General features: G+C 34.2%; 2 protein-coding genes across 2 annotated transcripts in view; one reads left to right on the top strand and one right to left on the bottom strand.

Moving 5' to 3' along the window:
- LOC107022899 (agamous-like MADS-box protein AGL29) lies at window positions 1-723 on the top strand. Its single transcript, XM_015223474.2, has one exon. It carries the CDS (start codon window positions 23-25, stop codon window positions 563-565), a length of 543 nt encoding a protein of 180 aa, XP_015078960.1. The 5' UTR covers window positions 1-22; the 3' UTR covers window positions 566-723.
- A 7,829-nt stretch (window positions 724-8,552) lies between these two features.
- The window catches only part of LOC107022377 (stearoyl-[acyl-carrier-protein] 9-desaturase 1, chloroplastic-like), a 17,727-nt gene continuing 14,909 nt past the window's right edge, over window positions 8,553-11,370 (bottom strand). The window contains exon 2 of the mRNA XM_027917953.1: window positions 8,553-8,613. Coding sequence (XP_027773754.1) covers window positions 8,553-8,613 — 61 coding nt within the window. The remainder of the gene's footprint in view (window positions 8,614-11,370) is intronic.

Here is an 11,370-nt window from a genome sequence, read left to right as displayed (position 1 = left end):
TTGAAAAACGTTTCATTTAGGCATGGAGAGGAAAAGAACTAAAGGACGTCAAAAGATACCAATGAAAAAAATTGAAAATAAGGATTCGATGTTTGCTGCATTTACAAAGCGTCGTGAGGGTTTGTATAAAAAATCTAGCGAACTCGCTACAGAATGCAATGTTGACATTGGAATAATGATGATTTCCGCTACTGGTAAGCCTCATTCCTTTTTTCACCCTACATTTGATGCAGTTATTTCTCGTTTTCAGGATCCTGATATGCAGTTTGGTGAAAGTACAAATCTAGAGGCAAATGATGCTAGAAATGAAGTGAATCAACTCAAAACTAGGCTTGAAGAACTTGATGTCAGAGAAGACATTGCGATTGCTAAGAAAAATTCTTATGAACAAATGGAAAAAACAAGACAAAAAGGTTGGTGGGAGTCGACTGAGCAGCTCAATGCAGATGAAGTGTTCATATTTGAAACTTGGTTGAATGAAACTAGTTCTAACTTACACCATCGTTTAAATCAATTAGAAATTGAAGCTTCATCTTCAATGAGACATGAATCTTTTGGAGTGTGAAATTTGAAATGTTCAAATTGCAAATGTTTCACCCTAAATTATCACTTATGGATATATTTGGGAAGACTCTAGTAACTCTAAATCTATATTAATAATGTTGTGTTTTTAAAAAATTATTTCAATAATGCTACAAACATGTATCTGATATGTTTTTCATTAATAATATATTGGTATGGTTAGTCTGAATTATTGTTTATGAGAACAAAATTTCATGTGTTGTTTAGAAATAATAGATATATCGACAGAATTTATCAATGACTGCATAAAATTGACATTAAATTTCAATTAAACATCTCAACTAAAATTTATTTATTTTAAGCACATCAAATAAGGCTTGACAATGTCATTTCAACATGTTTTATTAAGTCGGCACATTTCTACATGTTTTACTAAGTCGGCACATTTCAACACGTTTTACTAGGAATGACAATTGGGCGAGGCGAATGCGGGGCGGAGTGGGTGGGATGCGGTGCATATTGATGTGGGTGTTTAATAAACTAATGCAGAATGGGGAAGATTGTGGATATATATGATTTTATGATGGTTCAAATTTAAATTTAACTTTTTACTTGTTATAAGGGGGATAGAACATTGTTTTTTCAGATAATTTTTGTAAAGCTACTAAAATATACAAGATAGTAAATCAAAATGGTTCAATAAAGAATATACAATTTCTTACATATTTTCTAATCATCTCTAAAAATAAATTTATTTTCATGAATTTTATTTTAGAATCAAACTTATCTAGAAAAATAAAATATTTAAAAATTTATACGGTGCGGTTAGGAGTAGGGTGGGGCGGATTGAAAATGAAAAAAATTATTATGTGGGACATGGCAAGACATTAAAAAATATGTGGGTTAAGTTCAACCCCCACTGCCCCATTGTCATCCATACGTTTTACTAAGTCTACACATTTTTACATGTTTTAATAAGAAGGTCATGATTGATAAAAAAAAAAAAAAAGATATTAAACGGGGGAGAAAAAAAAAAGAAGTGGTGCATATTTTTTTTATTTTTTTGTTTATTGAAATTTAGATTTTATTAAAAGTAATTTACTAAATAAATTTAAACAAGGATTTTGTTCACAATCTATTTAAAACAATTATTTTTGATATATATGTCACATGTTTTTATTTAATTCACTATTTTGACATATCATCAGAAAGTGTGTTACACACATTTTAATATTTAAATGACTGATAAAAAGTTTCAAAATGACATAATGAAGTTTCACATGAGGTGTTTAAAATGAACAAACCCTAATAATGAGGTATTTAAGTAAAAGTTGATGTCAATTTTAGGTGATCACCGGCGATTTTTGCTTAATATATTGCATACAAAAGCATTTGTATACATTACATCGTGATTAATTTTCCTCTCAATTGATTTCTGATTAAAAAATAAATATTTTGTTGGTTTAATATATCACAAACATAATAAACTACAGTTGAAAACAAAATGACAAAAATGCATAAATAAATTCTTTAGGCTGAGACACAGATATCTCGCTCTCTTTGAAGAGATTCAAGTCCACTGTGGTATAATCTACACCGATCCAATAATAATACTCTTGATTTGTCCTTCCAAGATGCAACAGTCCAACAACATCGTACAACTCAAAGAACTCCAGATTTTGTTGGAGAGTCCAAAGCTTCATATAAGAACACCTTCCTTCAACATATAAATATTTACTTTTCTATAGTGAATATAGTTGAAGACTTAAAAGTATTTTCTATGTCTTAACTCTCTTTTTCACTACACTTATTTTACTATACACTACAATATATTTCACTACAATAATGATCACATTCTCGTCAACTTATACCACTAAACTTATGGATTTAATATTTTATTATTAAAATGCATATACACCAACATATCGTTCATCTATTTTTTTCTGATAATTTATACCATGACACAAAAAAATGAATTCTTCAGAGTAGTAAATATATGTTAGATTTTTCTAACACAAGGGGGCGAAAAGAAGCAACTATGAAGTACTCGATAAATTAATAGTCTCCCTCTAAGATAGTAACACTCTGAAATTATCTAAGTTAATTAAGACTCGAATTATTCTTCATTCACTTGAAGGGTTATATAAGGTGATTCTTAAATTGCTTATATTTGTAAAGGTAAATTCTTTAGTGTGGAATGATTTTGGATATTAATTAAGGTAACTAGAATCTTCTAACATAAAGTTGAGTTGAAAGTTTCCTTACCGATTTAGTTTTGACGTAAGATTCTACTAATTTCACACGACCATCTCTTCAAATATAATAGTTATGTGGCCTATAACCTATCAAATTAAAGGTATTTAAATCTCCTTTATGACGTTACTAATTTTGCGTTAACCCAATTTTAAGTAAAAATTTATGACCATTTTAGTAACTGATACTGATATGATATGTGTGAAAGGATGGTAAGTTTTTGGTCACTAGTACAATTTCTTTTGCTGGCAACTATATACTATATAGTGATAATTTCATAATATTCCTTCAATAAAATGCTCTTATCTTTTGAGTGATATACTGTACGATTGCACAAATTTACATCTTTGAGGATATCATGATATTTAAGATTATATGTTAATGGCTAAATATATAATCAGATTTTTAAATTTGTTAGATTTTTCTCTTCAGGTACCTTAACTATATCATTTTCCTATTGAATCATTGAACTATCCATAATTTGTTTCTTTTAAACATCGTTAATGTGACATGAATTAAAAGATTTCAATGGTATTGTAATTATGAAAATCTTGAGTTTTTTTAAAAACGACTCATGGTGAAAGAGTGATGAAAAATTTCTTCTTGGTTTATAAGATTAATCTTTTTATTATTCATTTGTTGATTATAACTAGTTAACTGGTCTTGTTTAGAAGTCAATGAGGTTGTTTGTTTGTTAATGTTGTTAAAACACTAACTTCGTAAATCTAGGAGAAATTGACCGAAAAGAACATAATCGTTGGGCGGGTTTATTAATTGGGTGGGGTTTAATTAGTAATGGGTGGGTAGTGGGTTGGTTTATAAATTATATTAATAAGTTAAATTATAACAAATAGTTGAGCGTCATGTATTTAAAAAAATTAAATAGTTTAAATTTTGAACGTTAATAAGTGGTCTGTAGAAAATAGCCATATTTAGGAGAGTAATTATAGGAACAGAATATACTAATTATGTTAGTAATATATATCCTGTATAGCTGTTTCCTTATCCGTTTCTTTTTTCTCTCCATCTTTCCTGTATAAATGTAACAGTATTTCACAAGAGTCACAGAAAATTAACCTAAAATTATTCTCTTTATTTCTGTAATTTTAACATGGTATCAGAGCCATAAGGTCGATCTTCGACGGTTTTTCGTACTCATCATCTACCGTGACCTACCCGAAATGGAAGACCCACCGGAAAATCCAAACCAGCTTATTTCTATGGAACATATGCAACAATTGTTTCAAATGTTTCAAACACTCAACAAAAATCCAACCAACATCGAACCAGGGACTTCACAAACAGTGCGAGTCGCTGAAAAATTGAACTTACCAATTACACCAAATGGTGTAAACTGATGCAGATAGCAATTGGTGGCCGGGGAAGGCTCAATCACATCATCGCCAACCCCGTTTCACCAGACGATCCAGAGTACCAGCAATGGGCTCAAAAAGATTCGATGGTCCTTTCATGGATCATCGAGAATATTGACGGAGACCTTGTGAATCAATTCTTGGACTACAAAACTGCCCGAGATTTATGGAAAGGCATCGAAACTCTACTCAGTAGCGGCAGAGATGAACTGCAGATCTATGATCTGAACACAAAGGCAACATCTATGAAACAAGGGATAGACACGATAGAGGTCTATTTCAGTAAATTGAATACCCTATGGAAAGAAATCGATAGACGAATGCCGAACCCAATGAAATGCGCAGAAGACATCACACTGTTCAACTCATTTATACAACGACAAAGGCTGTACCAGTTTTTGGCCGGTGTAAATGATTCACTTGACAAAGAAAAGCGAGACATCCTAAATCTAGATCCCCTTCCAACCATTGATGCCGCATATGCCACCATCAGACGAGAAATTGCTCGTCGTGGCATAATGACCGGCAACTCATCACTGGAACGAGGTCCCTCAGAGATCGGAAGTGGTCTTGTCACTCAACGCCGGTCAGATTCTTCATTTAGCCGGTCAGATTCATCATTCCGGCGAGAGGACAAAACTCACCTCAAATGCAGCCACTGCGGAGGAACCAAACACACCAAGGAAGGATGCTTTAAGCTCATCGGCTACCCAGAATGGTGGGAAGATCTGAGACAGCGTAAAGCCGCCACCAAGGTAACAAAGACCGGCGGCAAGGCTAACGCCGCCATCGGAGAAGGAGAACCGACCAGCGAGGCTTCGTCAACCACTGTCACCAACAGGCGAGCGGGTACCGGCGAGGCTTCGTCGACCAGCGTTACCGACAGGAGAACAGGTATGAGTGGCAAAGATGGGTTCACCAAAATTTCCGGTGAACCATGGATGGAGACAGAGGAAGCGACGGGAAGGAGAAGAGAGAAAATTCTAGAGGAGCCGTCCTCTAGAAATGAAAGTGAGGGAAAACAAGAGGCCCTAAAAAAATCTGACCCTTTAGCCCTTGAGCCCAAAAAATCAGAAGCCCAATTATATAAAAAACCCAAGGAAAAACAAAGTGTGGGTCTCATGTGCAATAAGTCCAATTGGATTTTTGACTGTGGGGCCACGGACACTATGTCATACGATCCAACCGATTTTCTCTCCTCCACATCAACTACCCGTACTAAGATTCAAACTGCAAATGGGGAGTTTATTCCAATTACTCAAGCCGGAGATGTGGATATTACATCAGAAATCCATTTAAAAAATTGTCTTTTAATTCCAAGTCTTACCCACAAACTTTTATCTGTTAGTCAATTAACCAAGGAACTAAACTGTACAATTCTAATGACTTCTTCTGATTGTATTGTACAGGATGCTCAGACGGGGCGGATCATTGGTCGTGGTATTGAACGAGGAGGTCTATACTATGTGAACGAGGTGACTCAACAGGGTAACGCTTTGCTTGCTCAAGGGTCGCCGGAATATCAGATCTGGATGTGGCACCGACGGCTAGGTCATCCGTCTTTAAGTTATCTTAAACGATTATTTCCCTCTTTTAAGGACATTGATTTTGTTTTGGATTGTGAAGCATGTGTACTTGCAAAAAGTCATAAACACTCTTATTCTCCCAGTTCGACTCATGTTTCTAAGCCATTTACCTTAATTCATTCTGATGTCTGGGGCCCTGCACCTGAATTCGCCTTTTATAAATATTCCTATTTTGTTTTGTTTGTGGATGATTGCACCCGTATGAGTTGGGTTTATTTTCTAAAAAATAAATCTGAAGTGTATGATGTGTTTATAAATTTCTACAACATGATCTGTACTCAATTTGCTGCCCAACCCCAAATTCTTCGATCTGATAACGGAGGAGAATACATAAACTTAGATATGAAACAGTTTATTTCTGATCATGGCCTTATTCACCAGACTACCTGCCGGGATACTCCCCAACAAAACGGGGTAGCTGAACGAAAAAACCGAACCCTCCTTGAGATTACTAGAGCCATTATGTTAGAATCCCATGTCCCTGTCCACTTTTGGCCAGAAGCTATTGCCACAGCCACATATCTAACCAACCGACTACCTACCAAACCTCTTGCATATCAAACTCCTCTTGACACTCTTTCTTCCCATGTTTCCATTCCTTCCTATCATTCTTTACCTCCACGGGTGTTCGGATGTGTTGTCTATGTTCATCTCCCAAAAAGGATCAGAAATAAACTTGAACCACGAGCCATTAAATGTGTTTTTATTGGGTATGGGGTTAATCAAAAAGGGTACCGATGCTATGATCCCATTCAAAACAAAATCTACACCAGTCTTGACTGTGAGTTTTTTGAACACTCCTATTACTATACCCAGCCTGGTCCTCAGGGGGAGACTACGAATGATGACCTTAGCTGGTTAATATATCCAGAAATGATGGACCATGATCCTCCAACACAAGTAAGCAATACCACCGACGTCGACTCTGAAACATCTGTGTCAGCTCCTTCTCTTCAATCCACTCCAATGACAACCACTGAGCACCCTGAGTCAACATCAGTTGAGGTAAACTCTGAATCATGTACTGTTCCTACTGACTCTATATCTATTCCTAGTGATAATTGTCAAAACAGATATGAGCTTCCTCCCAGAAGCACGAGAGGTGTTCCTCCAAAAAGGTATGACCCGGAATATGAAGACCAACGGTCCAGATACCCCATAGAAAGAATCAGCAATGAAAACTTGTCCAACACAGCTGTTGCCTTCACTACCTCCCTATACTCAACAAACATTCCCAGAACCGTGGAAGAAGCTTTTGAAGATGAGAAGTGGAGACAAGCCATGGAAGATGAGTATGTTGCCTTGGAAAAGAATCAAACATGGGAAAAGTGTGTTCTACCCAAAGGGAAGAAGAAGGTGGGATGTAGATGGGTATTCTCCATTAAGCACCAGGCAGATGGAACTATTGAAAGATACAAGGCAAGATTGGTGGCCAAGGGTTACACTCAGACTTTTGGGATCGATTATTCAAAGACTTTTTCCCCAGTAGCCAAGATAGACACAATACGAGTATTGTTCTCTGTAGCAGCAAATAAAGATTGGCCCTTGTATCAGTTTGATGTTAAAAATGCCTTCCTCCGTGGAAGCATTGAAGAAGAAGTCTATATGGAACCCCCATGACTTTAAGGATGGAGAAGGATGTAAGTTGAAGAAGGCCCTGTATGGTTTAAAGCAGTCTCCAAGAGCTTGGTTTGGAAGGTTCACTAAGGCTATGAAGAAATTTGGGTACAGACAGAGTAATTCTGATCATACTTTATTCATAAAAAGGGCAAATCAGAAAATCACCTGTCTAATCATATATGTAGATGATATGATCATCACCGGAGATGATGAGGAAGAAATTGTTACCTTAAAGGGGAAGTTGTTTCAAGAATTTGAGATGAAAGATCTAGGAAACTTAAAATACTTTCTTGGTATAGAAGTCCTAAGATCTACGCAAGGGATTTTTATTCATCAACGAAAGTATATTCTCGATCTTTTAGCTGAAACTGGAATGTTAGGTGGTAAACCGGCTGACACTCCAATTGTAGCAAATCATGGTCTTCAGGTCATAGAAGGGGCAAAGGCAACCGACAGAGAACAATATCAGAAGATTGTAGGGAAACTCATCTATCTAGCCCACACAAGACCAGATATTGCATATGCAGTAGGGGTAGTGAGTAGATTCATGCATCTACCTCAAATACATCACATGACAGCCGTAATGAGGATTCTGAGGTATCTAAAGGGTACAAGCAGCACCGGGATCTATTTTGGAAGAAATGATAGCCTCGATATAATTGCTTACACCGATGCAGATTGGGCCGGAGACCGAGATGGAAGGAAATCCACTTCTGGATACTTCACTTTGGTAGGAGGGAATCTTGTCACTTGGAGAAGCAAGAAGCAAAAGGTAGTAGCCTTGTCAAGTGCGGAAGCTGAGTTCAGAGGAATTGTGAAAGGAATAACTGAAATCCTATGGATTAGAAAACTGCTAAATGAGCTCGGTTTTCCTCAGAAAACAGCCTGCAAGTTATTCTGTGACAACAAAGCAGCAATAAGTATTTCTGGAAACCCTGTCCAGCATGACAGAACAAAACATGTTGAGGTTGATCGACACTTCATCAAAGACAAGTTAGAAGACAAGGTTATCAAACTCCCATTTGTTCGATCAAAAGATCAACTGGCAGATATCCTAACCAAGGCTGTCAGTACTGAAGCCTTCAGTAATATTTTGCGCAAGTTGAGCATTGGAAATCCGAGTGCCCAACTTGAGGGGGAGTGTAGAAAATAGCCATATTTAGGAGAGTAATTATAGGAACAGAATATACTAATTATGTTAGTAATATATATCCTGTATAGCTGTTTCCTTATCCGTTTCTTTTTTCTCTCCATCTTTCCTGTATAAATGTAACAGTATTTCACAAGAGTAATACACAGAAAATTAACCTAAAATTATTCTCTTTATTTCTGTAATTTTAACATGGTCAATTTTGAATCCAAAGTAAGATGACAAGGGTATTTTGGAGTCAATAGGTGGATGAGAGGGCTATTACAGAGCCAATACGTGGATGGAGGATAATTTTATACTATTTCTAATAATATTTTAGGCCATTTTCCGATTAATAATAGAAATAAAATAAGGAGGGCCATAAAAGAATATTTATTTTTCTTCTTTACTTCAAAACAGTTCTGTCTTTTCTCGAGTCCAGAACCTAAATAAGCCACAAAGAAATAAAAATGATTAAAATAAGTCACTATTTTAAGAAGTAAATAAAATAGGCTTAGTGGAAGAAAAAACTCCACTTTATTCAATATTCTAAATGTTTTCCGTTAGTCCCATAATGTATATAGTTTAATATATAACGAAATTATTTATTACACTGTATAAAGTATAAGTTTTTCTTACACTTTGTAAAATGAAACTTTTTCTTACACTTTAAAGTGGAAGAAAATTTTACACTTTATAAATTGGAAGAAAAAAATATGTTTTACAAAGAGAAATATATATTTAACATAGCTTTTGACAGATAAAAGAGAATATTCTTGACAAGTTTTAGGCTCCTTTCTAACATAAATTTCAAGTATTATTAACTTGATTTGATTTATGTAGTCATTTGAAACCCTCAAAAAGTATGTCAACAATTCATCATTTTAAATAATCTACTCTCCAGAATGTACTTGTCCTCGTGATAAAAATGTAATAGAAAATTTTTCGACTATAATCAAATTATAGTCAATACTATTTATACACACTCTTTTATAAATTGATAAGAAATTTATGATATCGGACATTAATTGAATATTTCGCAATGTGTTTGAGATGACAGTTATAATAAACAGCATTTTCACCATCCCAATAAATCAAAAACTCTAACTTTTGGGGTAAAAGTTACTTTTTTGTGATTGAAATGAAGAAAATAGAAAACTAAAGATGTTGAAGGTGCTATGTTTGAATGTCCTTAAATAGAGTTTAGAGGAGTTTTCAGAATAAAACATAAAAACACATAATGTAATATTTTTTTCTTTTTTTATGATATGTCAAATCAATATAATTGTATGACAAACACGGAAGAAACTTCATGAAGCTCCAAGACGTGAAACATAATTTTTTCTTACAATTTGCAAAATATAATAAATAGTTCCGTTATATATTAAAATATACACGTTATGAGACTAACGGAAAACATCTAAATATTATATAAAGTGGAGATTTATTTTGCATTAAGCCTAATCTAGTTACTTTCCAAAATAATAACTTATTTTGATCACTTTTATCTTTTTGTGATTCCGAACTCTCTTTTCTCTCAGACTGTTGTTCTCTTTATTTTTTTTAACTCAATATTCTCTTTTTTCTCTCTTTTTATCCATCTCAGTAGTGATCACTATACAAAATTTCTCCTCCTAATTTTATACCAACAAAACCGTAAAAAATTATATGGAACCAAAAAAAAGGGCAGAATTTTTTAATTTTATGCGAAAAGAACTGCATAACATTCTATTAGCAGTGGAGAGATGTTCTTATACTGAAGATATGTATTTTATATCTTCTATGATTTATCAATTTATTTGTGAAAACAATCAATTTTCTTGAGTCGAAATTCAAATTGTTAGTTATTAAGAACTCTCTTTTAATATTTTTACTAATTGTTTTACTCTATATTTTTTTTTTGTCTTGTATGACTCAAACCAAATGAAGAAAACACAATTTATACTAGAAGAAGTAGTACGAATAGGAAGATAAATATCGTAGTAAATCGTGAAAATAATGGCTTAAGAGTTTACATAGGTTACGAGGTATAACGAATGATAATGGAAATCGAATAAAAAGAAATTAGTGGTCATGCATAGTTGACCACCTTCTGTCACTAACAGTAACTTCCAATGGATCAACATTTTGTAACCATAAATTAAAGGTAATAATGCCCAGGGGCATTGATTCACAATTGAGTAATTAGGCAGTAATGCCATAGATTGCAGCAATCAAAATGGATACTAGTCCTCCAGTGGCAACAATTGTAATGTCATAACTCCCATTTACTCTAACGAATATTTACTATGACAATTTTAATACTAAAAAAATATTAAAACGCTCAAAAAATCAACAAAAATATATAAGGTAGGAGTCTGGCCAAATCCCCGTACTATATAAAAAATGGCTTCCTTTGACAAATGAAGCCAACTGATAGGATCATAAATACAATGGTTCACAACTAAAGATGCAAATATATAAAGGTTCTAATTAAGCTGTCACAAATTAATATTAAAAAAACCATATAATTCACAATTAAATTGAATATTTTGGAAAAATAAAAAAGGGAGATGAATATATCATGATTAAAAAAACCATATAATTCACAATTATATATATAAAGATTTTCAGAAGCCTTACTACTCCAGCTCCAATCAAGTATTGTAGTGTCTTGTCAACCATCAACATGTTGTCACGAACCAAAACCGAGCCGCGACTGGCACCCACACTTACCCTCCTATGTGAGCGAACCAACCAATCTAAACCTTAACATTTCAATTTAATATCAACAGAAAATAATGCGGAAGACTTAAACTCATTAATAAAAACCAATTCAATAACTTCTAAGATTCAACATCTATTATTCCCCAAAATCTGGAAGTCATCACCACAAGAACATCTATGA

Source organism: Solanum pennellii, chromosome 6 (assembly GCF_001406875.1).
Source record: "Solanum pennellii chromosome 6, SPENNV200".
NCBI classification, from domain to species: Eukaryota; Viridiplantae; Streptophyta; class Magnoliopsida; order Solanales; family Solanaceae; genus Solanum; species Solanum pennellii.
This window is presented reverse-complemented; position numbering and strand designations above follow the sequence as displayed.

Excerpts from the sequence above, each read along its gene's own strand:
- LOC107022899 (XM_015223474.2), top strand. The coding sequence starts at position 23 with ATGGAGAGGAAAAGAACTAAAGGACGTCAAAAGATACCAATGAAAAAA.